Genomic DNA, 27,335 nt, shown 5'->3' with positions numbered 1-27,335 from the left:
TTCTTTCTTTCAGTGATTTGACGATGGAGATGAACAGATTCCGGCTGATTGGTCCACTTTCCCACTCCATCCTAACTGAAGCACTCAAAGCTGCTTCTGTCCACACTGTAAGAGTAAACGTGCTTGTAATGTTTTATTCTGGTCACCTCCTTCTTAGCAAATTTGTGAAACCTAACATAATTTGGTAACATTTTGGGCCATGGCTTATAAATGTTTGTTTCCCTACCTATGCTTATTATCAAAGACTTTTATCTTTCACTTTTCCTAGAAGAGCAAATCTAAGTGAATGGAATAAGTAAACTGACTTGTTCTTATTTAAATACAGACTGCTCCTGAGCTTCTGAGTCTTGTAGAAGGTTCTTAACTTCTCCATAGGCAGCTAACAGGGAGCCCTAAAATCCTGGAAAGTATATGCTAGTTTTTTTTGTTTGTACTTGTGTGATGCATATTTTCTGGGGCTAGTTTTAAGGGTGATGTCTAACAGGTTGAGAACAGTGTGTTGAGTGCAACTCTGTCCAATAGAATGTTCTGCGAGGGTGATGTTTCTTTGTGCCGTCCATTACGGAGCCACCAGCCACATGTAGCTACCGAGTTGCTAGCGTGACTGAGGAAGTGAATTGGTTCCTTTATTTAATTTTAATTAACTAACAGTTAAATTCAAACTGTTCTCTGTGGCTAGTGGCTGCCATGTTGACAGTGCAGGTCTGGAGAGTAGAGACTAGATTAGGAATCAGACACTTTGGGTTCAGAATCGGTTTGTTTTTCTGTATTTGTGCAATTAACCCTTCAGTGCCTGTGCCTCTTGCAGATTGGACACGTTGAATATGGTGATAGATCTGAACGGAGTTTGAGCTGTTAAAAGACAGATATTTAAAAAAAAAAAAAAAAAGACGACCTCTCTCTCCCTCTTCCCTGTTTCCACAGTAGTCTCAACCACTGTTGTCTCTTTCCTGAATCCTGAAGCAGCTTCTTAACTTTCCTTCATTGCTCTCACTTTTCACTCTATTCTCCACGCAGGAGGCAAAGTGATATTTTGAAAATTTATTCACATCGCGCTACTTCCTGATTAAAAGCTTTTGGATAGCTTCTCATTGTATTTGAGATAAATACAATGACTGGTAATCTTATACCTTCACGTATAATGACTTCACAATGACTGGTAATCTTATACCTTCACGTCTGTCTGGCCTCGTCTCTCCTCGCCCTTGGCACTTCAGCCACCCTGGCCTTCTTCCAGTTCTAGAATATGTCAGATCTCACCTCCCTTAGAGCCTGTCTGAATGTCCCACCTCTATCGCTCTTCTTGGCTAAGCCTTCCTCATTCTTTAAGTTTCAACATCTATATCATTTTCCTCTAGAATCCTTTTCTGATCCCCTAAGTTAAATTACATCCCTCCTGTTGTTTTCATCCCATCTTGCACATTTCCTCTATTTACGTCTAGATTTGTTTGCATATTTGTTCGATGTTCGTGTCTCATAAGAGTCTGAGCTTCGTGACGGCGAGGACAGAGCAGTCCCATTCTTTACTCTGTCCCCTGGGCTTAGCACAGTGCCTGGTGCAGAGTTGTTACTCCATGCTAGCTCATAAGTTGCAGAGGGAGTATTTGAACCTCGGAAGTTTGGTTCCAGGGCCTGTACTTTGAACCACTAGTTTGTGCCACCTGAGTTTGTGTGAGGTAATGGGCGCATGTATTACAGGTTGGAATCTGTAGGGGCACATCCTACTTCAGTGAACTTTGGTATGAATCATAGCTGTACGTTCTCTTCCTGGGCATGCTTATGGTACTTGAAGTGCTATTTGAAACCTTTCCCAATTCCTAGCTCTGTTCAGAAAAAAGGCAAGTAAAATACTTGTGTAACTTCCTTGAAATTTCTAGAAATTCTATAGTAGTAATAAATCCTTTTGCTGAAGATTTCTTCAAAAGGTATTGGTTTGGTTTTTCTTTGGTGAGGAAAATTTTATTGCTTCATTCTGTGGTGATGAAGTTGGTAGAGTGGGAGAAGAACACGGCATCTCTTGTTGGCACTGTGCTACAGAGACCACAGGTGTGCGGTCAGTTAGGTAGGTAGTCTCTCAGAAAACCACGAATGTTTTTCTTAGTTTGTGAAATCTTGAGAGAAGTATAGTCCTGTGTCCTTGTCTGTAATTAGAAGAATCATTAGTCTGATGTGACAGTTTCCCTGGTTCCCCTCACAAAAGATTCATTCCCACAAACAGGGAAAAAAGGATGGGGCCAATAGCACAACGATTTTCGCCAGAATTATTAAGTCTGATCCATTATTTGTCTGGTGAACAGGACTTGTTGTTTTTCAGGAGGGAGAGGACACAGAGAAGACACCTCACTGTTGGTGGATTGAAACCTGCAGGAATCCTGATAGCGTTTCCCTTCATCACAGACAGGAAACCATCTTTGAATTGTTGAGAGGTATAACGGGGGATACTGGGTTGTACTGGGGAAGAAGGGAAGAGTGGGAAATGGGTTAAAAGAGCATCTTGCAGTTGAGCTACCTAAATGTAGTGTGCTTTTTAACTTGTAACTGTTTGTTAAAATACAGCAAGAAAGCACAAATGAGGTGTTAGTATTCTAGATAATTGGCATTCCATTGCTATAGATAAATGCGTGTGCCAGCTACTAAACTAAAATCTTACTTACCTTCACATGATTGCATTTGTGTGTGAAGCTCCTGTAGTTATTGATACGAACATACATGCTCATGTAGTAAAATAACCTGTTATGTTAATTTAATGCTTTTTGTAAGAAACTTCACTCTTTATGAACGTTAATTTATTCTCTGAAAGTATCTTCGGGGAAAAAAAGGGGAATACGTGTCTTTACATAATTAGCCCAAGGTGAAAGTTTCATTAGAGAAATTTGAAAATAAAAGCAAATATATATGTATTTGTGAATAACTTTTTGTTTGCTTTTTGTTTTGTTTTGTTTTTTTGCTAAAGGAATAACATCACCAGCAGAAATTCCAGCAGGTACTATTCTGGGACTGACAGTTGGTGATCCACGAATAAATTTGCCTCAAAAGAGGTCCAGAGTTTTGCCCAATCCAGAAAAATGCCAAGGTAAAGTTCCTGAGACAACCTGGTTTTCCTTACTATTTAGAGCAGTCAGTCCCATTAGAAGAGTTCTGCCTGTGACACTTCTGCAGTAACTTTATCTGTAGAAGAATTAGGGCAGTCTTTACCTGCCTACCTTTCAAGGTGATAATGATCAAAGGAGATGTGTATGAGGAAGTATCTTTTAGCTGTAAACATGTAGCCTGATCAATATGTTCATTTTTTTCCCTGAGTTCTCTATTTTTAGTATCTAAGTAAAACCTGTCTCTGCAAACTTGGTTCTCTGAAAATGCCTGGCTTTGCAGAATTTTAATTGTGAGGAAGGGATCTGCACCCGCAGCTGGTCTTGTGCTCTTTGGAAGCCTCTGTCTGACCATACAGATGATCCAGGTTCGAATCCTGGCAAGGCCATCCCAGGTGCTGAAGGGTAAGACGTCTTGGTTTAGACTCAGTAGAGTGGCCTGCAGGAGTTCTTTGGGGTGACACGGTGGGGGATGGGTAGGGGCTGGCTAAAATTTTAGTCTAAGATTGCGATTTGCAGCCATTGTGATCATGTCTCGTATTTACTGTCATTTAAACACGGTTAATTGGAAGAATGATTAAAATCAGCTTATGAATTTTTGGAGAAAGGATACAGGTGTGTGTAGAAACAACTTCAGAATTTTTTTTTTACCTTCACATGTAGTTAGATAGCTTATTAAGGGGGCAATAAAGTACTCTGCCAGAACTTCACATGAAAGGTGGATTGGATGAGGGAGGAGTTTAAGATATATAGGTAAGTTAGTTAATTACGGAGCCTAACACTTTAATCAATTCATTGTTGCCTCTTTCTTTTTTAATAGCAATATGGTCTGGAACAACCATAAAAGTTACCAGCGTCTACTACACCAATAAATGTTTACTGTCGTAATCATCTCAAAACTGTAGTTAAACTCTACTTAGTTTCTCTTGCTGCCTCAAACGCTTTTTTGGAATAAGGCAGTATTCAATTCTTCCTAAGCCTTTTGTCTTAATATAAATCAGTTCAAGGAAAATTAAAGTCTATCTTGAAAAACATGATTTAATTTCTACTATTAAAGCTTGCCATCTTATGTCATTGTGTTTTTTAATAATCAAAGTATAATTGATTTACAATATTATATTAGTTTCAAGTGTATAACATAGTGGTTCAGTATTTTTATACATTACCAAATGATCAGGATAAGTCTAGCTACCATCTGTCATCATACAAAGTTATTTCAATATCACTGACCATATTCCCCATGCTGTACATTACATCCCCATGACTTACTTATTTTATAACTGGAAGTTTGTATCTCTTAATCTCCCTCATCTATTTCACTTATCCCCCCCACCCCCCACACGTCTCCCCTCTCACAGCCTCCAGTTTGTTCTCTGTATCTAGGACTCTGTTTCTGTTTTGTTATGTTTGTTCATTTGTTTTGTCTTCTAGATTCCGCATATTAGTGATATCATGTGCTATTTGTCTTTCTCTGAGTTATTTCACTTAGTGTAATATCCTCCAAGTCCATCCATGTTGTTGGAAATGACAAAGTGTCATTCTTTTTACGTAGTATTCCATTGTATGTATACCACATATTCTTTATCCATTCATCTGTTGATGGACACTTCCATACCTCGGCTGTTATAAATAATGTTGCAGTGAACATAGGGGTGCATGTATCTTTTCGAATTAGTGTTTTCATTTTCTTTGGAAATATACCCAGAAGTGGAATTGCTGGATTGTATGGTAGTTCTATTTTTAGTTTTTTGAGGAACCTCTATTCTGTTTTCCACAGTGGCTGCACCCATTTACATTCCCACCAGCAGTGTATGAGGGTTCCCTTTTCTCCACATCCTCACCAGATCTGTGTCCCCAGGAGGACTCCCAATTGCCTTCTGCCTCTCTGGGAAACTCTCGAAGATCAACAAGTGGCTCTTTTCAAATTACTGCCTCTGTGCTGGGACTTGGAACATGTAGATTTTACGTGTACCCTTTAAGAGTGGAGTCTGTGTTTCCTGTAGCCCTCCAGCTCTCCTGTTCTCAAGCCCAGCTGGCCTTCAAAGCCAGACGTTGTACAGGCTCATCCTCCCTATGCAGCACCCCCAGGCTGGGGTACCTGATGAGGAGCTCGGTCCCCCTGCTCCCTCGGGGAAACGCTGCAATTATGATTCTCCTCCTGTTTGTGGGTCGCCTACCCAGGGGTGTGTATCTTGACTCTACCATGTCTCCACCTCTCCTATCTGCTTCCTTCTTTATTATCTTTAGTCGTGGAGAGCCTGTTCTGCTAGTCTTCAAGACGTTCTCATAGATAGTTGCTCTGTAAACAGTTGTAATTTTGGTGTGCCCATGTGAGGAGGTATGTTCAGGGTCTTACTTCACCATCGTGGCCACCAATCTTATTGTTGTATTTTATTAAAACCTGTTTTAAGTAATTTCTTTGAAGAAGTATCGGCATGTGAGCTATATAAAAAAGTAAACTTTTTAAGGATTTTGTATTACACAAATATTATTAACAAATGTAACATACCATCTGGGATGACAATTCAAAACTAATTTTAGAAATATACGTTGATGAGCTGGATCAATTAATAAAAGGTGAATCCTTAGAAGAATCTTAAGGTCATGATGGTCTTAATTCTCTGACATAACTTCCAGTCTGTCTTTCCATATCTGAAGTCATTCTTTGTTTTGACTTGGACAAAACAGATCAATTCTGGTGCTACTTAAACCATAGGAAGGGTTTGCCTGACTTGCATAACATAAACAATTTATCTTCTTATGTGTGCTGGGAATTATAGAGAGCTTGGAAAAGAGAAGATACAGCAATATGATACTGTGAGGTAATAAGAAATACATGTTTTGGTGTTTGTCCATGGTTCCTGGCACCTTGCTTCTAAAACTCTTGTAATTTCCTAAGTGACAAGAGCCTTAAAGGCTAAAAGGAGAGCCTTTTCTTATTCCTAACAAGCCCCTTTCAACCACACCTGAGTTTATTTTAATGCGGTGTCTTTTGGTAAAGCCCCTAAGGTTGGGGGCGGGTTGCCAGGGGAACCAACCAAAATGTTGGAACTTTCAGGCGCCACCCCTTCTCTCCCTGAGAAGGGAGAGGGGCTGGAGATTAAGCTTAATCGCTAATGGCCAATCAATCATACCTACCTGCTGAAACCTCCATAAGAATCCTAGAGTGGAGTTTGGAGAGCTTCCTGTTTGCTGAACCCTTGGAGGTGCTGGGTGGTGGGGTGCCCAGAGAGGGCATGGAAGCTCCACACCGCTTCCCCTTTACCTTGCCCTGTGCATCTCTTGCATCTGGCTGTTTCAGAGCTGTATCCTTTTATTAAAAAATCACCCAGTAATGTAGTAAGTGAACTGTTTTCCTGAGTTCTGGGAGCCATTCTAGCAAACTATTGGACTTGGCCAATTTATAGCCAGTTGGTCAGGACTTAAAATTGGTGTCTGAAGTGGGAGCCGTCTGTGGGACTGAGCCCTTAACCTGTGGGATCTGATGCTATCTCTAGGTAGGTAGCGTCAGGATTGAGTTAAATTGTAGGACACTCAGCTGGTGTCAGAGAATTGTTTGCTGTGGGAAAAACAACCACACACTTGAGCGTCAGAAATATTGAGAGTAGAATAGAGTACAGAAATGGAAATGGTTTTCTCTTTCAGTGAAGACCCTGAGGTGATGATGCGTATCCTCAGGTGCTTTGAAAAAGTTTACTTGATCATTTCTTTCTTTTTCTTTTTTAAATAAATTTATTTTCATTAATTAATTAATTTATTTATGGCTGCGTTGGGTCTTTGTTGCTACACGCGGGCTTTCTCTAGTTGTGGCGAGCGGGGGGCTACTCTTCGTTGCGTTGTACGGGCTTCTCATTGCAGTGGCTTCTCTTGTTGTGGAGTACGGGCTCTAGGTGCCCGGGCTTCAGTAGTTGTGGCACGCGGGCTCAGTAGTTGTGGCTCGTGGGCTCTAGAGCAGAGGCTCTGTAGTTGTGGTGCACGGGCTTAGTTGCTCCGCGGCATGTGGGATCTTCCCGGACCAGGGATCGAACCCGTGGCCCCTGCATTGGCAGGCGGATTCTTAACCACTGCGCCACCAGGGAAGTCCTATCATTCATTTCTTGAGTTTGATAAATATTAACAATATGTTTTTGCGAATCTTTTCAACTTCATTAACACAGCATTTCACTGTGTAAAGAACTGGCTTTCTGGGTGAAATTTAAAAATACAAGTTCTGCTCTACTATCTGTTCTTTTAGTATTTGCTCTCCTTAACATCTGGTTTGCTTTGTTAGATTATTTTAACTAGTCTTTGTCTTCCAGAGATGAATTTGCTTTAGAAAATAATGACCTTACATTGTGCTCATGGGCTCCTTTTAGTCTTTCTCTTTATACCCTCTCTATTACCGTGTACCCCAAACAGTTGACTTTCTCAAGTTCCCAGTTATTGGTCATTATTGCCATGACTTCTCAGTTTCTGCTCTTGGGAGAAAAAATATCTGATAGCTTCAGCTGGGCCTTTTTAACTGTTCTGCAAATTTAATTTAAAATAGAGTGAATTTGAAGGCTGTAACTTTGGTTCATTTGAATCCCAAATGATTAAACCTTTTATTCATTTCCCTTGCTTCTCTAAGAAACACTTAAGGAAATTTTAAAATCTGGTAATCTTCAAATACATTTAAGAAAGGAGAAGATAAGCTATTCAACCTTTAAGTCACAATTCTGGAGTTATGTAGTCAATTAGCTTTGGTCCGAGATGAAAGAGAATGTGCTTTATGTGAGTCTTGGGGGAAGGACTTAGAATTACGCACGGAATTGACAGTCATTCTGGGCACACTGAGGGGCGTGCTGACTCAGCTGATAATATTTTTTTCTCAGTAGTGAAGACTGTTGACTTAAAGGCCTCCTTTGCCTTCAGACATCCTCTGCTTTGGCATTATAGTATCACACAGAATAGTTTCACTATCCTAAGTCAGCTGTGCTCTCTCTTTTCATCCCTTTCTCACTGCTTCCAACCCCTGATCGTTCAACAGTCTCTATGGTTTTGCCTTTTCCAGAATGTCACATAGTTGGAATCATACAGCATGTAGCCTTTTCAGACTGGTTTCTTTCACATAGTAATACGCTTTTAAGGTTCTTTCTTGTCTTTTCATGGCTTGATAGCTCATTTATTTTATTTATTTATTTATTTATTTATTTATTTATTTACATCTTTATTGGAGTATAATTGCTTTACAATGGTGTGTTAGTTTCTGCTTTATAACAAAGTGACTCAGTTATACATATACATATGTTCCCATATCTCTTCCCTCTTGCGTCTCCCTCCCTCCCACCCTACCTATCCCACCCCTCTAGGTGGTCACAAAGCACCGAGCTGATCTTCCTGTGCTATGTGGCTGCTTCCCACTAGCTATCTATTTTACGTTTGGTAGTGTATATGTCCATGCCATTCTATCACTTTGTCCCAGCTTACCCGTCCCCCTCCCCGTATCCTCAAGTCCATTCTCTAGTAGGTCTGCATCTTTATTCCCGTCTTGCCCCTAGGTTCTCATGACCATTTTCTTTCTTTCTTTTTTTTTGGATTCCATATATATGTGTTAGCATACAGTATTTGTTTTTCTCTTTCTGACTTACTTCACTCTGTATGACAGACTCTAGGTCCATCCACCTCACTACAAATAACTCAATTTTGTTTCTTTTTATGGCTGAGTAATATTCCATTGTATATATGTGCCACATCTTCTTTATCCATTCATCCTATGATGGACACTTAGGTTGCTTCCATCTCCTGGCTACTGTAAATAGAGCTGCAGTGAACATTTTGGTACATGACTCTTTTTGAATTATGGTTTTCTCAGGACATATGCCCAGTAGTGGGATTGCTGGGTCATATGGTAGTTCTATTTGTAGTTTTTTAAGGAACCTCCATACTGTTCTCCATAGTGGCTGTACCAATTCACATTCGCACCAACAGTGTAAGAGTGTTCCCTTTTCTCCACACCCTCTCCAGCATTTATTGTTTGTAGATTTTTTGATGATGGCCATTCTGACTGGTGTGAGATGATATCTCATTGTAGTTTTGATTTGCAGTTCTCTAATGATTAATGATGTTGAGCATTCTTTCATGTGTTGTTGGCAGTCTGTATATCTTCTTTGGAGAAATGTCTGTTTAGGTCTTCTGCCCATTTTTGGATTAGGTTGTTTGATAGCTCATTTTTTTTTTTTTTGGTCTGGATGTACCACTACTTTGTTTCATCTTTTTACTTAGTATTTTTTAGAATATTTGAAGATGAAATTGTGCTTTCCTATGCCTTTACACCCTAAGTATTAGCCATCTCTTTTGTCTGCGGCCAAATCTGAATAAAATCCCAGCTCTGTCACTCAGATCTACGGCAGCACTCCACAGGAAAGCCTTCTCGGCAGACAGCTGTTGGATGGGGCTCTTTTGCTCCTAGACAGGCCGTGTGAATTTTTACAGCACACGCCTTGTCACTTGAGATGCTGCTGGTTATTCTCTCCAGCTGCGCTAGAAGCAGTTGCTGCTTTTAAGGAGCTTTCATCTCAGATCTTTTCACCAGTTTAGTTTTTTCTCACTTGTTTATCCCTGATATCTGTCACATTATGGCCAAGTCACTTCCAACTTACTTTTGTCAGCCATCAGACCCATGCAGGTTGAGTGACCTTTCTATGTTGGCATTTTAGGACCTTAGCCTAAACTCATGAATTGTCTGACTTTTTACTTTTAATTCTTCAGTCCAACAAAGTAAGATTTGAAAGATTTTTTTCCCCCTAGTGTTTAAGTAAATTGCATGTAGGAAGTCTCTTCTATCAATATATATGTTTATAACTGAAAAAATTCCTACTCCTTTCCCACTAGAGTACTTTTTGGCATGGTGTAGCTGGTTTAAAGGGATGAAACAACATATTTCACAACAAATATATTCGTTTAAAAGGACTGAGAAAAATACGTTTTACAGAAAGGAATACATTCAATTCAATAAAAAAGGGTTATCAGAGACTTGAAGTAATAGGACAGAAGAAAAGGATGGTATCTGTTGGCTCAAGACCATTGGGTCAGGGGTGATATAAAGAGCCCTGAAGCCAATAGTTAAAATATGATTTGTGCTGTCAAGAGCATATAATCAAGAAATGGTTCGCCTCTGCAGTGATGCCTAGAACGTGATTATCTTAAATGTGGAATCAGGCAGATATTTAGAGGCAATTTAATGTAATGTTTGCATCTTACAGACTAAAAATAAATGTCAAAGAAATAAGTTTAGGAGCCTTTGCTGTTTCACAGATTATGAAACCAACTGTAAGAATAACAATTTCTACTCAAGTAAATAAATTCCTCTAGAGAAGTTAGGCTTCTAGAGGAGCCTATAGAATAGTTTCTTGGAAGAAAAGGTCACCTGGCTTTGTTTAGAATTTGACCTCACTGATCTAAGGAATGTGGTTTAAGGCTATTTCTTTTCCCTCTTAGATAATGAGAAAGTTAGACAGCTGCTTCTGGAGGGTGTGCCTGTGGAGTGTTCGCATAGCTTTCTTTGGAACCAAGATATCTGTAAGAGTGTCACAGAGAATAAAATCTCGGATCAGGTAACTAATGGTAAAGTCGTGAAAACAGGCTGAAATTCATCACTCTAGAGACCATGAACGTTATTTCATATTTAATAGAATCCCATAGACTTCCTTTTATTTTCAGTTTTTGGATCCCTTACGATATATACAATGCTATTTTCCGTTCTTAGAGAAGAATAATCTCTAGAAAAGGTTAATACAAAGACTTCTTCTTGAAATGATAATCTTACGGTTTAATTTGTTTTTCTTTTACTATTTTTCCCCTTAAATGTTCTCTGTCATTAATTTCACAATGATTGAGCTCCTATCAGCACCAGGTATTGTATTAGATAATGGGGTAGATGACTAGGATTAGGTTGAAGAAGTACAGAGTACAAAGGAAGTCCAAAGAAGGGGTACTGAGCCCGGACTAGGGAAACTGGGGAAAGCTTCCTGGGTGGAGGAGCTGGTATTTGAGCTAACTCTTAGGTGTGTGGTGAGAATTAACCAGGCTTCTTGGCGGCCAGGGGCCAGGAGCTAAGGCTACAGTGGAGAAAGGATTGTTGGAGTTGAGAACGAGGGCAAGGGCCCAGGCCAAAACCAGGATGGCATGTTCGGGAATCTCCAAGTAGATCAGTATCTTGGAGTTAAGGGTAGGGTAGGAGATGGAACTGAGGAGATAAAAAGGGGCTATAGCATAAAAGACCTTGAGGCATTTTTGGATTTGGACTGAAGATGCAGGGGCCATTGAAGATTTTAAGTTGGGCCATGACGTGATCAGATTTCAGTCTGGGAGTGCTACGGAGACTAGAGACGGGGATAAGGGGCGGAAGAGCTGGAGAGAGGGCTTGTGGTTGGATGGCTTAGAAGAGACCCTTGAAGTAGTCCAGATGGCATGATGGGGGCCTGAAGTGTGGCAGTATGGCTGGAGTGGAGGGGCTGGGGTTTAATACATATACCTGGAAGGTAAAACTGCCTAGACTCAGTGGTTGATTGGAAGATGGGAAGTGAGAAAGGAGGAGGCCTGTGGGTTAGGTCCTAATGGTCTAGCTTGGTTTTAGGAGCTCAGCTAAAAGAGAGGCAGAGCCAGGTCTGACTTGTCACTGCTGTCTTCCCAAGTTCTAGCTAAGTGCCTGGCATATAACAGGTGCTTAGGAAATATTTGAATGAACAAGTAAATGAATGAAGACTAAACATTTGAAAAGATGAATGAATGAGCTAATGAACTGTGAGAATTGTATGTCATCCAGCCAGCCGGGGCACACAGGAGGAGAGTGACGCAGCGGGGAAGATGAGTTTAGTCTCAGATAAACTGAGGGGCCTCAGGACGTCCCAGGGGCAGATGTCCAGGAGACAGGTTTCTATCCCAGGAGGAAAAGTTGGGACTAAAAAGATAGATATTTTGGAATTACCAACATGTAGAAGGTAGTGGAAACTTGACCAAAGGTAAAAAAAGGAGACTCGGGACTTGGTCATGCATGAAGGGCATTCGTGAGTTAGACTTTGTAGCATGGAGGTGGTCTCCTGTGTAGTCTTCTCAATTGAGCGTCAGGCCTGTCTCCACCTGGCAAGACTGCAAGGATGTTGTTATCCACTCCCTGCAGTCCACTTAATAGATCATTTATAGCATCTTCTAAGACCTGCTGAGAAATTTTCTTAAGAGCTGGAGTATTTTCCCACGTGCCCCTCCTTGAGAAGTTCTTGTTTATAGCCCTTTTTACTTCATGACCACCAATCTTAACCAAAATAAATGTAGGGACAGAGTATCACAATGTAAGATTAATCCTGATAGATAAGGAATTAGCAGAATGAATGTATATTATTTTATTACTTTGAATCACTTAGTATATTCTAATTTAAGACAATTTGGCATTTTCTACCAAAGCACTTGTATAGAGGAAAATCATCCTGGGAGAAATATCTTGTACTTAAAATGGCTTACATTTATTTATTGAGAACACCTTTTTCTTGCTTTTTAAAAGAGCATTGAACTTTCTAAAGCTGCTTATAGGGAGACCCAGTAGGATCTCCCGGAAGACTAGGGTTGTTTGTCTTGAATTATTTTCTTCTACTTCAGGATTTAAACCGGAAGAGGAGTGAATTGCTGGTGCCCGGGTCACAGCTTTTTTTAGGTCCCCATGAATCCAAGGTTCCTATACTTTTGATTCAACAGCCAGGAAAAGTGACTGGTGATGACCAGCGAGGCTGGGGAAGTGGCTGGGATGTCCTCCTCCCAAAGGGCTGGGGCATGGCTTTCTGGATTCCATTTGTAAGTTACTCTTCGATTCTGACCAACAGTTACAACATTTAAAATACATTCCTAGTGAATGCCAAGCACTGAAAATGTTCCTGACTTTACGCACGACCTAGAAATTGAGTGCTAGTTTTCTGCCCTTTGAGCTATAATCCTGGATATAAGATACTTCATAGAGTCCCTGGAGCCCGGTTTTCATTACTAAGAGTTGTGCTGACATTTTTTGAATTTTTGAGGTTTTAAAAGTGGCCTGATTTTTGAATAATAGTGGCAACAAAATGTTGAGGTTTCTTTACTTGAAATTTGTTACAGTTTAAAAGCCAAAAGACTTCGTTTTTATAGATGTATAGAATACAGTTTTTTTTTTACGTACTGTTCCATTTATTCCTCTTTTATTAACTGCAGCTAAAAATTCTATTAAAAGTCTAATGTGTGTTTTTTTTTTCCTGGTTAAATAATTACTTTGAGCTAGAAAGCATAAAGGACATGACATGTAAGACCGTTAGATTCAGGCAGATAATTAATTTTATTGATTATGCATAGTGCAAAGGACATTCAGTTAATCATTTAGGAGTGGGAATATTTTTAAATCTAACTTTAAAATTATGAACTGTTTTAAGCATACAGAAGGTATACCTGTGTACCTTTCACCCACCATCCAGCTTAAGAAATAAGACATTACAGGTTCATTGGAAGCGCTCTGTGTATCCCTCTCCAATCCCATTTCCCTCTCTCCTTCTAAAGGAATCACGAGTCCTATTTTTGGTGTTTGTCACTATCATGCATGTTTTTATAGCTTTATTAAGTGTGTGTGTATATCCTAAAATAAAATAGCTATATTTGACATGTTTTTAAACTTTATTCCTTGGATAAATGCTTTTGCAACTTGCAATGTTCACTCAACATTGAGATTTTTCCATGTTGATTGGTGAAGCTCTGTTTCATTCATTTTTACTATTGTATGGTAACCCATCATGGGGTAGTTCCCCGGTGTATTTATCCATTCTATTTTTGATGGGTATTTAGGTTTCCCATTTTTCTCCATACAAAGAATTTAGCAGTTTCACTTTAAGTTGGTATAGTGACAGGATCTTTCTGGCATTTCTTTTAGATCTATCGAGGTGCAAGAGTTGGAGGATTAAAAGAGACTGTAGTGTATTCTCAGTATAAAAGGTCACCTAATGTCCCAGGTGATTTCCCAGACTGCCCTGCTGGGATTCTCTTTGCTGAAGAGCAAGCTAAGAATCTTCTTGAAAAGTACAAAAGGTAAGAAACTGGCTTCTCTAGTTTGATGTCTTTTTCTTTTTAAATAAATTTATTTGTTTTTTGCTGCATTGGATCTTCATTGCTGAGTGTGGGCTTTGTCTAGTCGCGGCGAGCAGGGGCTACTCTTCGTTGAGGTGCGCGGTCTTCTTATTGCGGTGGCTTCTCTTGTTGCAGAGCATGGGCTCTAGGCACGCGGGCTTCAGTAGTTGTGGCACGCGGGCTTCAGTAGTTTGGCTCACAGGCTCTAGAGAGCAGGCTCAGTAGTTGTGGCGCACGGGCTTAGTTGCTCCGCAGCATGTGGGATCTTCCTGGACCAGGGCTTGAACCCGTGTCCCCTGCATTGGCAGGCGGATTCTTAACCACTGTGCCACCAGGGAAGCCCGGCAGGCGGGTTCTTAACCACTGCATCACCAGGGAAGTCCCTAGTTTGATGTCTTGAGGGGAAGACACATTGAACAATCATGTTTGTCCTGGCTTCAGGGACTCTTACTATATAATGTGGAGTTCTTAGACTTGTCAACATTCCCAAGACATAATTAAGAAGATGCTGCTTAGGTCAGGAGATTGCCCTATATCTAGATTTTATAGCCCATGCAGGTTACAAGCCTTTCTCTTTGTTATTTGCTTCACTGATGATGGTGTACACCTAAGCTGTGGACCTGAGTTCCGGGCACTTGTTAATTGATTCCCGCTACTGAGCCCTGCCTCCTCAAAATGGAAATTGTGTCTTTCGTAATGGTTATAGATGGAGTACATACTTATGAATTTTAATGAAAGTATGGAAACATACAAAAATACTTTATAAACTGGTGTATTCCTTTTATCCAGAGAGATAGCACTGTTTTTACATTTTGGTATCTATCCATCTAGACTTTTTTCTTTTCCATTGGAGGAGTGGCCAGTGAGGGGCTTTATTTCCTTTATACTCTGGAAAGGAAACATAGGGCACCTGTATTTCCTACTGAACTGTAGACTTCGGGAAGCACAAAAACTCTCTTGTTTGTTGTGGCATCTGCAGTATCTAGCCGGTGCCTAGTGCACAGTGGGCCTTAATACCTGTTTTTTTGTTGACTGATGAATGGGTGACTAATTGAATGTTGTATTTCCTTGACTGTGAGCTCCACAGTTGTGCTCTCCTGTGCACGGCTGCAACTCTAGAGACAGGCTTGGCCACAGTTGGCTTGGCTTTCCGGCTATTGTTTGAATGACGGATGAATGAGTGAGTGAGTGAACGGGGATACGTTCCTGGATTGCTGGTTTACAAGCCCTTTGAGGGCAGCCATTGTGTGTTGTACATCCTACGCCTCCCATAGTGTGCAGGGGCTTCTCCATGCTTGTTAAATAATAATTGACAGTAATACTTATTTCTCACCCTTTCGATTTTTTTATGTATGTAAATTTTTCATAGACACAAATTTTTTTTAAGGCATTGTATTACATACACTATTTTGAAACCTGCTTTTTTCATTTAGCTGTGTATTATGGAAAGTTTTCCCATATCAATAAATATGACTCTAAACCAAGAGTTGGCAAACTTTTTCTGTAAAGGGCCAGATGATAACTATTTCTGGCTTTGTGGGCCCTTTGGTCTCCATGGCAGCTGCTCAACTCTGCCATGTGGCATGAAAGCAGCCTCAGAGGACGCATAAATGAGTGAGCACGGCTGTGTTCCAGGCTCATGCTATGGACAATCCTATTTGAATTTCATAGCATTTTCATGTGCCACACGATATTATTCTCTTGTGTTTTTTTCTTTCCTTTTTTCTTTTTTTTGGCCGCACCGCGCGGCTTGTGGGATCTTAGTTCCCCAACCAGGAATGAAACCCGGGCCCCCTGCAGTGGAAGCGCGGAGTCCTAACCACCGGACCTTCAGGGAATTCCCTCTTGTGTTTTATTCAACCATTGAAAAATGTAAAAACCATTCTTAGCTCGCGGGTCGTACAGAAACAGGCAGTGGGCCAGGTTTGCCCAGTGAGGTGTAGTTTGCCAATGCAGTATGGCTGTTCTGTGATTTCTCAGTGGCCCTGTAGGTTCTTTCTGAATCTTTGCTCTGTGCTTCTGTGAACAGCTTTCCATTTGTATCTCTACGTATTTGTCTGATCTATTCATTTAGCACATGTTGACTTAGAACGTGCCATGTGTCAGAAACCTTTCTAGGCACTGAGGCTGCAGCAGGGGACAGGACGGGCAAAGTCTGCTGTGCCCTTGTGGGGCTTATTCTTGATGGAAGTACGTGTTTCTACACTAGTGGGAGGGATCCAGGCAAGGGGAGGGAGGCTAAAATGGCCAGAGCAAAGCCCTTGAGTGAGGAAGACGGGTGGCATCCAGGGCATAAGGGGAGGAGTGGCATTCCTTAGGGTCAGGCTTAGCTGTCTTATTTTTAGTAAGGCTGGAAGGCTGACTCTGAAAATGTGAATACAGATTTCGGTAGGCTAGACTCTGCGCAGAGGTTGGGTAGTAGTCTGACTGTGACCGTCTTCTCTGAAAAATAGGCAAGGTTATCATCTAGGAATAAGGGGCAGAGAGGCTGTTGGAGATTTGAGGAGAGAGGAATTGATATAAACAGTGTTCTGGGAGAGTGGAAGATAGAATCGACTGGAGAAACGTATCAGATTTGTAAGAAGTGTAGGAGTCCACTTAAGTTGTGTTGATAGTGAGACCCTTCGGGACTACTGCATGTTCTTCCCCAGCCATGTTCTGCCAACGAGGTGCTGGCGTGGGGTAGTGGAGGGTTGAATGTAACCAGCAGGGGCTTTGCCGGAGGAGGGACTTGGGGGTATGTGTAAAGGGAGTGACTCTCTTAGGAACTGTGGCATCTAGGCTTCCAAGGAGAGAGACGTGAGGACGGTAGTGAGCAGTGATGAAGTGGTAAACGAATACAGTAAGTCTCCTACATACGAACCTTCAAGTTGCGAACTTTCAACGATGTGAACGTGTGTTCCATCAGCGTCAGGCGTGAGTGAGATTGCAGCCTGCCCTCCGTCTCCTATTGCTGAGGATCCTTCAGCTCTACCATCTCCCACCTCCTCTCCCTCCTCCAGTCAGTAACTCTTCTTGCCTGTTCACTCGATGCCCCTGTACGCCAGCTGTTGTACTGTACTACTGTACTTTTCAAGGTACCGTACTGTAAGATTAAAAATGTTTTCTTTATTTTTTGTGTTTGTTTTCTATGTATTATTTGTGTGAAAAGTATTGATATTATAAACCTATTATAGCACTATAGAGCCGATTGTGCTAGTTGGGTACCTAGGCTAACTTTGTTGGACTTAAGAACAAATTGGACTTATGAATTCGCTCTTGGAACGGAACTCATTCGTATGTAGGGGACTTACCGTAGGAAGTTCCAGTGGTTGAGGAATTGTTGCCGTGGAGAGGTAAATGGGCAGGCAACATAGGAGGCGTCATTCTGAGTGAAGGATACTTGAAATTGAGATTTTAAGGTGGAGCAAGTGTTGGCAGTGACCAAAAGGTAAGGTGTGACCAGGAGAGTGGGTGGTTGAGATGGGGGGAAGTAAAAGGTGTGAGAAGTTTCTGGTGGGCCAGGGTACTAGAAGGATGAATGGGTCGGGATGGAGGAGAAGGCAGAGTGGCGGGGAATGGGGTGCCTGGGGAGTTGACCGAGGCCCTGGCTGAGCAGGGAGAGCCAGGTTTATCTGATGGCTTGTGCCTCAGGGGAGCGGGAAGGAGAAGAAAAGCGGTCTGGGGGCATCAGGAGGAATGTGCCCACCCCTAGGCCTGTGGGGTGTGAAAAAGAAAGAGCTATCACTTGAGAGGAGCTGTAGCGGAAAGAAGGCAAAGAGGGACCTTAGGCTCAATCTCATAAATAAGATTTCTAGTTAAAAAGAAAAAAAAGCTGCATGCTTTGAGGATTTGACATACCATTGGCAAATGGCTATTTGTATTAGTGTAGAATTTTACCGCTAGTTCCGAGGGTGCCTGTTTTCCCTCACGTCTCGATAACATGGGCTATTACCAATCTTTTATTTTATTTTTTTAATTAATCAAAAAAATTATTTATTTATTTATTTTTGGCTGCGATGGGTCTTTGTTGCTGCATGCGGGCTTTCTCTAGTTGTCGTGGCTTCTCTTTGTTGTGGAGCACAGGCTCTAGGTGCACGGGCTTCAGTAGTTGTGGCTCGCGAGCTCTAGAGCGCAGGCTCAGTAGTTGTGACACATGGGCTCTGTTGCTCCGCAGCATGTGGGATCTTCCCGGACCAGGGCTCAAACCCGTGTCCCCTGCATTGGCAGGCGGATTCTTAACCACTGCGCCACCAGGGAAGTTCTTACCAATCTTAATACTGACAAAACATACATGAAAAAATGGCATCTTACCGATCTCAGTTTTTGTTTGTTTGCTTACAAGTGAGGTTGGGTACTCTTAAGTGTTTTCACCATTTTTTGTCTCTCTTTTTATAAACTGCCCGTCTCTCTTTTTAAAAGTTTCTGGGTGGAGCAAGTACCCTGAGAGGGTTTTTCACCAGCTGCCCCTCTCAGGAGGCCAGAACACATTTGGTTCAGTCTCCAGAACATAGGCTCAAACTGAACCTCTGATTAAGTGTACAGGTTCATTTCCATTTGAGGTCCTAGGGCATAGCACACAGTAAGAAACAGAGGGGGGAAGGAATGTCTGGGCCTGTCCCCGAGGAGACCATCAGCCTGAGGGTGCAGGCTGGGACTCCCACAGAGTACCCCAGCCCGGAAGGGCCCATGGCCAGGCTGCTCCCTACCTCTTGGGGTCATTACATACCAGAGCAGGCCCTGGTTCCCACTAGTTAGTGGTTTTTTGAAGGTTCTCCCTCACTTACATGTTGCTGGAAAAGTCATTTGGTATCACCCATGTGGAGGGCAGTTTGGAATATCTGTCAGAATTGCAAGTGCTAATAATACTCGTTGCCTTAGCACTTCCACTCCCAGGACTTTATCCTGTGGATATACTTGTACTTGTACAACATGTTCAAGGTCATTCATGGCAGCATCGTTTGTAGAAGCAAAAGCTTGAAAATAACCAAAATGTCCTCGAGGAGAGGACTGTCTAAATAAGGTATAAACCATCCAGTGGGATAAGACTTGTGCTAAAGAATGAGGGATGTCTTGATGTGCTAATATAAAATGACCTCCAAGATATTTTGTTAAATGAATAAAGTTAAGCAAAAGAGTACAGGATCGGTTTGCCACCATTTGTGTAAAATGGGTAAAAAAAGAAATATGTATATATCTGCTTGTAAGTTTATAAAATGTCTCTAGAAGGATATATAAGAAACAGATGATGATATTGTCTCTGTGGAGGACAGCTGGGTCACCAGAGGTCAAGGGTGAGAGAGAAACTTCACCATCACCCCTTTTGTACCTTTTTAAAAAAAATTTTTTTTATTTTTGGCTGCATCGGGTCTTAGTTGCAGCACGTGGGATCTTGTGTTGCAGCGCGTGGGCTTCTCTCTAGTTGTGGTGCGCTCTCTAGTTGTGGTGTGCGGGCTTCTCTCTAGTTGTGGTGCACAGGCTCAGTAGTTGTGGCACGCAGGCTCTCTAGTTGCGGTGCATAGGCTTTCTAGTTGGGTTACGAGGGCTCCAGAGTGTGTGGGCTCAGAGTTGCTTAGTTGTTCCATGGCATGTGGGATCTTAGTTTCCTGACCAGGGATCGAACCTGCGTCCCCTGCATTGGAAGGCAGATTCTTAACCACTGGACCACCAGAGAGGTCCCCCTTCTGCACCTTTTGAACTTCAAACCCTGTGAGTATTCAGGGGCATCACTGCACAGCTCCAGGAGCACCCTTTACCTGCAGCTCTTCAGGAGTGGCGCTCCCCGGAGTGATGCACGTAGGGCGACTTCGTGGGTGCATCATCTATTACAGTAAAAACCGAAGAAAACAAAAACGCTCAGCCACTAGAGTTGGTTATTATTATTTTTTAAAATCGTATTTCTTAGAAGACTTTTTTGTATGTTTGTTTTTAAAATAGAGATGGAGTACGGTGGCCATGGTTATTTTCATTGTCCATCCTAAATTGTTCAAAATTGGTTCTCCTCTTTGATTTCCATTAGACGCCCTCCGGCAAAACGGCCCAACTACGTTAAGCTTGGCACCCTGGCACCTTTCTGCTGTCCCTGGGAGCAGTTAACTCGAGACTGGGAATCAAGAGTCCAGGCCCAAGACAAATCGTCTGCAGCTTCCTCTCCTGGTGGTGAGGAGAGTAGCCTGAGGAGAGATGTGGTGCCTTGTGCTCCCATGCCTGGAAGGACTCGACAGCTGTCTGATGACGAGGGCACACCCCTAAACGACTCCAGCGAGCCCAAGGGAGTGATGGACACAGATGGTCCAGCCCGGGCGGGGACTGAGGGGGTAGTGGGCCAGGGTGCCACCGGCAGTCTCCTCTGCGTTCTGAGGTAAGTGCACACGACTTCCGGGTACGTTTTTGGATTGTCTGTTTTTTTGATACTGACCAGGAAGTAAAAGTTATCATTGCTCCTTTACACAAAGCCCAAGTGAATTTATGGACCTTCTGGAAGGGAAAGCCAGTGAATCATAGAGGGCCCAGGGAAAAGGCTAAATCACATACATTTGCTTTGGGGCATGATGCTAACTGACGAAATGATTTAAAATATCGCGTCAATAGACCTAAACCAGGGCAGTTTATGACCTATTTTATTTAGTCTTTGCTCACAAAGCAGTCCCCTCACGATTGTGATCTTAAGTAATGAAGAACCCCTGCAAGCATTCTTTAAATCATTGAATTAGATTTCTTCCCATTGCTTTTGAATGACCTGCATTTGTGGCCGACTAGATCCCCATTCATTGTGATATTGTCATATCACAGAGGTTACTGTGTAACATGTGTTCTTCTCTCAGTGCTGCTGCAGGCTGTCCGATTCTGCTTATCATTAACCCTTTATTCTGTGCTCTGATTTTAAAAGAGTGCCACCCCTTTGCTTTATACTTATTTTTCTGTACAGTAATTTCATATCCTTCCTTCTTACTTTTCAGATAAGTGTCCCTTAGAGTTTCTTTTTTCATCAAAACATCAGTTCCTTTTTACTCGAATCCTCTCACTGTGAATATAGCCATAGATTCTACTCCACTGTCTTACTTTTCTCTGCCTTCAACTTGAAACCTTTAATCCTTGAGTCTCAGAGTAGTAGACACATAAAAAGAAAAGTATCATCACACAAATGTGTATTTTTGATTTTTAAAAAATCGAAGTTTTGATCCTTTCCCCCCATAGAGTATCAGAAAATCAAATGAACTCCAGCAACGTCCAGTCTTCTAACTGCATATTTTCCCCTTGAACAAAATATCCTCAAAACGTGTGTCTCCCACTTCATGCAGGAGTAGAAAATTACTGAGGCAGCTGTCAGCCTGGTGTGGACCCAGTTCTGGGAACAGTCGGGCAGCCCCACGAGCTCCTGGCACAGGGCAGCAAGAATTGAGCAGAGAGGCCTGCCTGTCCATCCTGGACCGCTTCCCCAAGGCCCTGGTGTGGGTCAGGCTGTCCCTGCTGAGGAAGGGCAGCCCCGAGCCGCACACCATGATCTGTGTTCCAGCTGAGGAGGACCTCCTCCAGCTCAGCCAGGATCGGCTGTACTGTGGGCCCCAGGAGCCCAAGCATAGTGACCCATTCAAGAGCCAGATCCGGAAACAGAAGGAGAAGAAGAAACTAGAGAAGAGGCAGAAGCGAGGCTGTGCTGCATCTGAGGGCCTGGCAGAGGGGGACTCTGCAGCTGGACAGCAGCCTCTGACCCTGGGCTTGTGGTCAGGCCCTCTCCCGGTTGTGACTTCTCACTGCTCCAGAGTTCTCCTTGGCTTTGTCACACAGGGAGATTTTTCCATGGCTGTCGGCTGTGGGGAAGCCCTGGGGTTTGTTAGTTTGACGGGCTTGCTGGATATGCTGTCCAGCCAGCCAGGAGTGGAGAGGGGTCTCGTGTTGCTGAGGCCGCCTGCCTCTCTGCAGTATCGATTTGCGAGAATCGTTATTGAGGTGTGAGGTCGGTTTACATTCTGGCACAGATAATAACTGTGTTTGCCAAGTCCCACAACTGGAGAGTTGTTTTTGCTGTCTTCCGTTTCAATATATCATGTTAAATTCCTTGGAAATGAGAATTTAAAAAATTATGTATTTATGCAAATGGATGAAATGTTTACCTCATTCCAGTAATGTCCTTGATTTCCATCTTTCCCTGTCCTTGCTGTAATACTTTAAAATTTTTTGGCATATATAGCCAAAAGCTTTCGTATTTTGATTTCTTGGTCTGTGTAATTCTTGCTGAAAATAATTAGAAGCCCTATTGTTTTCTTGTGTCCTTTCAAGAACAAAGGGCTGTCAAGTCTATTTGAAAAATCTTGTAGTCATGTGATAAGCGACCACGGTTGTTTAATGATTTGATTGTTACAGAAGTGGGAAAGACTAGAAACATCTGGTCTCTGTGCATGAAGTATGGGGCCCTGGGGGCCACGTTAAATTCTGTACTGTGATCAGCATGCCCAACGCTTTACACCATAAAGAAGGAAATCGTGGAAAACGTATTGTTGCCTCTTTTCAGGCAGGCTCAGTTTATGGCAAAAGTGTTGAGATGGAACTAGAGTGGTGGTCTGTGGTTTTATGACCACTCGTCCTCTGTGGTGTTGACCAGCGCATGATTCCAGGAGTTACTTAATTTTTCTGTGCTTTGTTTCTGCAAAGAATTTTTCAAAGCCATAGAGGAACATTTCTCAAAATATGTTCTATGAAGTATGTTACCTAAGGAAAAGAGTCCAAGGACAGAGTGGGAAATTCTGGGTTAAATACAGTTAAGCGGGACTTCCTTGGTGACACAGTGGTTAAGAATCCACCTGCCAATGCAGGGGACATGGGTTTGAGCCCTGGTCCGGGAAGATCCCACATGCCGCAGAACAACTAAGCCTGTGCGCCACAAACTACTGAGCCTGCGCTCTAGAGCCTGTGAGCCACAACTACTGAGCCCGCATGCCACAAGTGCTGAGGCCTGCGCGCCTAGAGCCCATGCTCCGCAACAAGAGAAGCCACCGTAATGAGAAGCCTGCGCACCGCAATGAAGAGTAGCCCCTGCTGCCAGTGCAGCCAAAAATAAATAAATAAATAAATACAGTTAAGCACTTCTTTTTAAAGGACTTCTAGAACCTTCCATGTGATAATGTATATTGTGATTCTCCAAGAAGTGGATGATAGTCTATAGTATCTTTTTTTTTTTATAGTATTTTATAAATCTTTTTGAGCCCCAAATTCTGTTTTCAAGGACCAGTGTTCTTAGGGACATACTTTGGGAAGTGCGGCCGTGCAGTGCAGCGATGACCTCTGCAAGGTGATAGCTAAAATGTCGAGCTGCTTTTAAACGTTCATGCAGTCCCATTGTCCACCTGACATTTTGAGCAGGGTATAAAAGAGGGGTCTCATCCTGCCCCATATGGAAGAGTGGCGTCATCACTGCTTTTTTTCACTTGCAGGGAAGCTAGGTGCTCATCAGCTTTTGGTGGCTGTGCACTCACACTCATATGTCTCACTCATACTCTTACTCCGTCGTTTTCTGCCATACATTTCTAGCAGAGCTTAGGTGGGATTAGTATTAATTTTTTATTTAAATGTACAGTTAGGTGTTATTGACGTAAATGCATTGTGTTTCTGCAATAGCGTTTGGCAGTGACTGTCTTTGGGAGTGACAGGCTGGGAAGAGATACAGCAGTATTACAGTAGCCAGTGAAACGTCTGTCATTTTCCCTCTCACTCTGCCTCTGAAAGTATTTGTGTCCAACGCAGATGAGACTGAAAAAAATAGTATAATTCTTTTTTGGTTTCTGTAAGCAGAATTAATTAAAATGGCACCTGGTGCTTGGTTGTTAATATTTGATGGGCCATTCCTCATTTATTTTCTAGGCTCTAAGCCACTTCTGTGGCTTAGCTCGCTTGATGACAGAAATCTGAGCTAGCTGTGTCACTGTCTCATTCCGTACAGCACCCCGCGTGGGCCCTGCTGCCCTGCCCTCATCACGGGGGACAGGGCACAATTGCTCTGCTTTGTGGTGGCAGGTCAAAGAACTATGCGCTAAGAGGATAGACTAGCATTTCCCAAAATACATTCCTGGGAGCACTGGTCCCTGGAGATGTTTCCTGGGAAAAAAGTGTTTCATGGCTACATAAATTTGGGGAAGGCCATATACTGTACCCTCCTATTGCACATCCACAATGAATATTTGTATAGTTGAGGCTCTGCAAATACCGATAGGAAGGACATCTGTCTTTCACAGACCACCACTTTTTTTTTTGCATACCTATTGTCCGAAGAATGCTAGTTTCGTGAAATATACCTTGCAGAACAGTGTGACAGAATTTGCATAAGTAGATAAACAGGAAAGTGTCCATTTCTGTTGTGAAAAAGACTGATAGGAATGGTCTTATTCTCTATAGCAATGAAATGAATGGACGTGTTTATGGGGATCCTACTGGGTGTCTGCCGAGCAACCGAATAAGGACAGTGTGGCTCCCGCCCTCTGGTTGAGCAGCAGAGATTTCACTCGGTCAGGAGGTGTCCTGAGCAGCCAGGTTGTGAGCTGAGCACCCGGGACCAGCTACACGCCTGAATTGTGCATGAAACAGAATTCTGTCTGTGTGATTATGCTCTGCTTTTTAAAAATAGTACATAAGTAATGTTTTTATATTAATAATCCACATTCATCATAGAAACCTAGAGAATGCAGATAAGCAACAACCATCACAAAACTTAAGTCACCTGGATTTTCACCATCCAGGTTGTAGGCCCAGTTACCTTTCTGGTGCATATCCTTCTAGGCATTGAGATGTATGGCGGCAGTTTTCTTTTAAGGAAAATAGCATCAGCAATATATAGTGTATAAAAAACCCATGCAGGACATGCGCCGCCTAAGTGCATGTTGTCAGTTCCTTATGGAGCTTATCGTGACCCTAATGTTCATTCTCCTTTTATCGGAAGTTAGTACTCGATGTTGCATTGCTGTCTTGGCTGCCACCTGCCCAGGGTGAGTTCTTTCTTCCCGGCCAGTGGCAGGTGATGTTGCCAAAATCTCGGCTTCTCTGTGCACCGTTGCCGAACAGAAATAGGGAGACAGAGGTTTTGGAGGATGAGAGAGATGGCTTTATTTTTCTGCCAGGCAGAAGGGAAGACACAGCAGGCTAGAGCCTCAAGAACTGCGCCTCCCTCCTCGGAGAATCGGAGAAGATTTTATACGCGGGGCTTGCAGTCCGGGGTATGTGATAAGGATCAGAGTAGTGAAGGCCTTGTATTCTTTTTCCTTTGCATTATTTCAAAACAGTCATAGCTGGCATCAGGCAGCCCGGTAACTTGGGTCTGGTATTCTGGTAATTGGGTCCGTTTGTCTCTGGTTTATCGGCCAGCAACCTTTTCTCTGAAGTGGTGACCCTACAGGGGGTGATTTGTTAGAAGGGGGTCATTTATTAGAAGGGGGCATAGGGAATGTAAGCACCAGGGTGTAATAAGGTTAGGGAGTGATAGGCACAGGATGTAACTCACACAGAGTTAGGGGTGATAGGTGCAGAGTGTAATTTACATAGTGTCAGGGAGTGAGGTTAGCTTTGTGAAGTACAAATCTAGTTACAGACACGACGGATTAGTAACAGTCCGCCTGCCAATGCAGGGGACACAGGTTCGAGCCCTGGTCCGGGAAGATCGCACATACCGCGGAGCAACTAAGCCCGTGCACCACAACTACTGAGCCTGCGCTCTAGAGCACGTGCTCCGCAACAAGAGAAGCCACCGCGATGAGAAGCCCGCGCACCGCAACGAAGAGTAGCCCCCGCTTGCCACAACTAGAGAAAGCCTGCGCGCAGCAACAAAGACCTAACTCAGCCACAAATAAATAAATTTATTAAAAAACAAAACAAAACAAAACTAGGAGTGATTAACTCTTTCAGGCCAGGTTATATTTCTCCTCTGGTCTGTTTGCTGTTCCCTTTTTTTCCCTTGCTCCTAGGAAAAGGAAAATTCATTTCTATTTCTGCTGCAAGAAATTCCCCACTGCTAGTTCATTCCCTCCATATCAATGAAGGAAGGGAAACGGGTGTCATTCTCGTCTGGCTGAGGACAAAACTTCACTTTTGCTCCATTTGACAAACACCAGCTGTCTGGTCCAGGGGCCTATCTCCTACTTCAGGCCCACCCCCAGGGATGCCGACTTCACGAGTCAGGGGTGTGGCCTGACTTCAGGATTCTTATGAGTTCCAGGTGACTTGCAGCCAGGATTGAGAACCCGTGGTCTAGACTTTAATATGAGGTTCAATGCAATTAGCCAAGGACACAGAAGCTTATCAGCTTATCATGCAGGGCAGGAGCAGATAGATGTAGGCTGTCTTCAGCAGGGCATGCAGCTGTCACTGATGTCCCCGGATGGGGTCCTGCTGCATTGGAGCAAACGGCCAAGTTCACATAATGGCATTTTCCTTCTTCTTTTTCTAAAATTAAAATTCAACCAGGTACTGTTCTGGAAGAACCCACCCTAACCACCCGTGTGCTTTCGCTTAAGGAAGTGTTTACAAACGTGGACCACTCCTAGGTCCTTGCCCCAGCCTCATTGCACCCCGCTTCGTCCTCTTCACTTTGCACTGAACACACTGATCTTTAGGCTCCTTGACCAGCCAGGCTCTTGATGCCACCAGACGTGTGCTGTGCTTTGCCTTCACGGAATGTTGTCACCCCTCCCCCATGCTTTCTGCACCCCTGTCCCTCTCATCCCATCCTGCTGAGCTTGGCCTGATGTTTCTCAGGGAGACCCGCTCCTGCCTACGTTATTTTCTATCACACAATGGCTTTATTTCCTGATGACAGCACGATGTGTAATGATTATTTTGTTGTTTACTTGTTTGTTGTCTTTCCATTAGGCTGTGAGCTTCACGAAGGGGAGACCATGTCTTATTTGGTCAGATTCTAGCACAGTCCCTCACCCATATCTTTTTTAAAAAATTCATTCATTCATTTATTTTTGGCTGCATTGGGTCATTGTTGCGGTGCGCTGTGGCTTCTCTTGTTGTGGAGCACAGGCTGTAGGTGCGCAGGCTTCAGCACGTGGGCTCAGTAGTAGTGGTGCACGGGCTTAGTTGCTCCGCGGCACGTGGGATCTTCCTGGACCAGGGATCGAACCCGTGTCCCCTGCATTGGCAGGCGGATTCTTAACCACTGCACCATCAGGGAATTCCTCACCC

General features: G+C 42.9%; 1 protein-coding gene across 3 annotated transcripts in view; it reads left to right on the top strand.

Annotated features, from left to right (window-relative positions):
• The window catches only part of POP1 (POP1 homolog, ribonuclease P/MRP subunit), a 38,958-nt gene extending 14,985 nt beyond the window's left edge, over positions 1-23,973 (top strand). For 2 of the 3 annotated variants that reach the window (XM_067711666.1, XM_067711667.1), the window contains 8 exons: positions 14-107; positions 2,315-2,426; positions 2,954-3,073; positions 10,548-10,663; positions 12,702-12,893; positions 13,990-14,144; positions 20,182-20,523; positions 21,464-23,973. In XM_067711666.1, the coding sequence (XP_067567767.1) occupies positions 14-107; positions 2,315-2,426; positions 2,954-3,073; positions 10,548-10,663; positions 12,702-12,893; positions 13,990-14,144; positions 20,182-20,523; positions 21,464-22,118 (1,786 nt within the window). In that variant the 3' untranslated portion in view covers positions 22,119-23,973. The remainder of the gene's footprint in view (positions 1-13; positions 108-2,314; positions 2,427-2,953; positions 3,074-10,547; positions 10,664-12,701; positions 12,894-13,989; positions 14,145-20,181; positions 20,524-21,463) is intronic. The other variant, XM_067711669.1, reaches the window with a different exon arrangement.
• The last annotated feature ends 3,362 nt before the right edge of the window (positions 23,974-27,335 follow it).

Source organism: Pseudorca crassidens, chromosome 17 (genome assembly GCF_039906515.1).
Source record: "Pseudorca crassidens isolate mPseCra1 chromosome 17, mPseCra1.hap1, whole genome shotgun sequence".
NCBI lineage: Eukaryota > Metazoa > Chordata > Mammalia > Artiodactyla > Delphinidae > Pseudorca > Pseudorca crassidens.
Note: the sequence above shows the minus strand (reverse complement) of the source record. Positions and strands in the feature narration are given on the sequence as shown.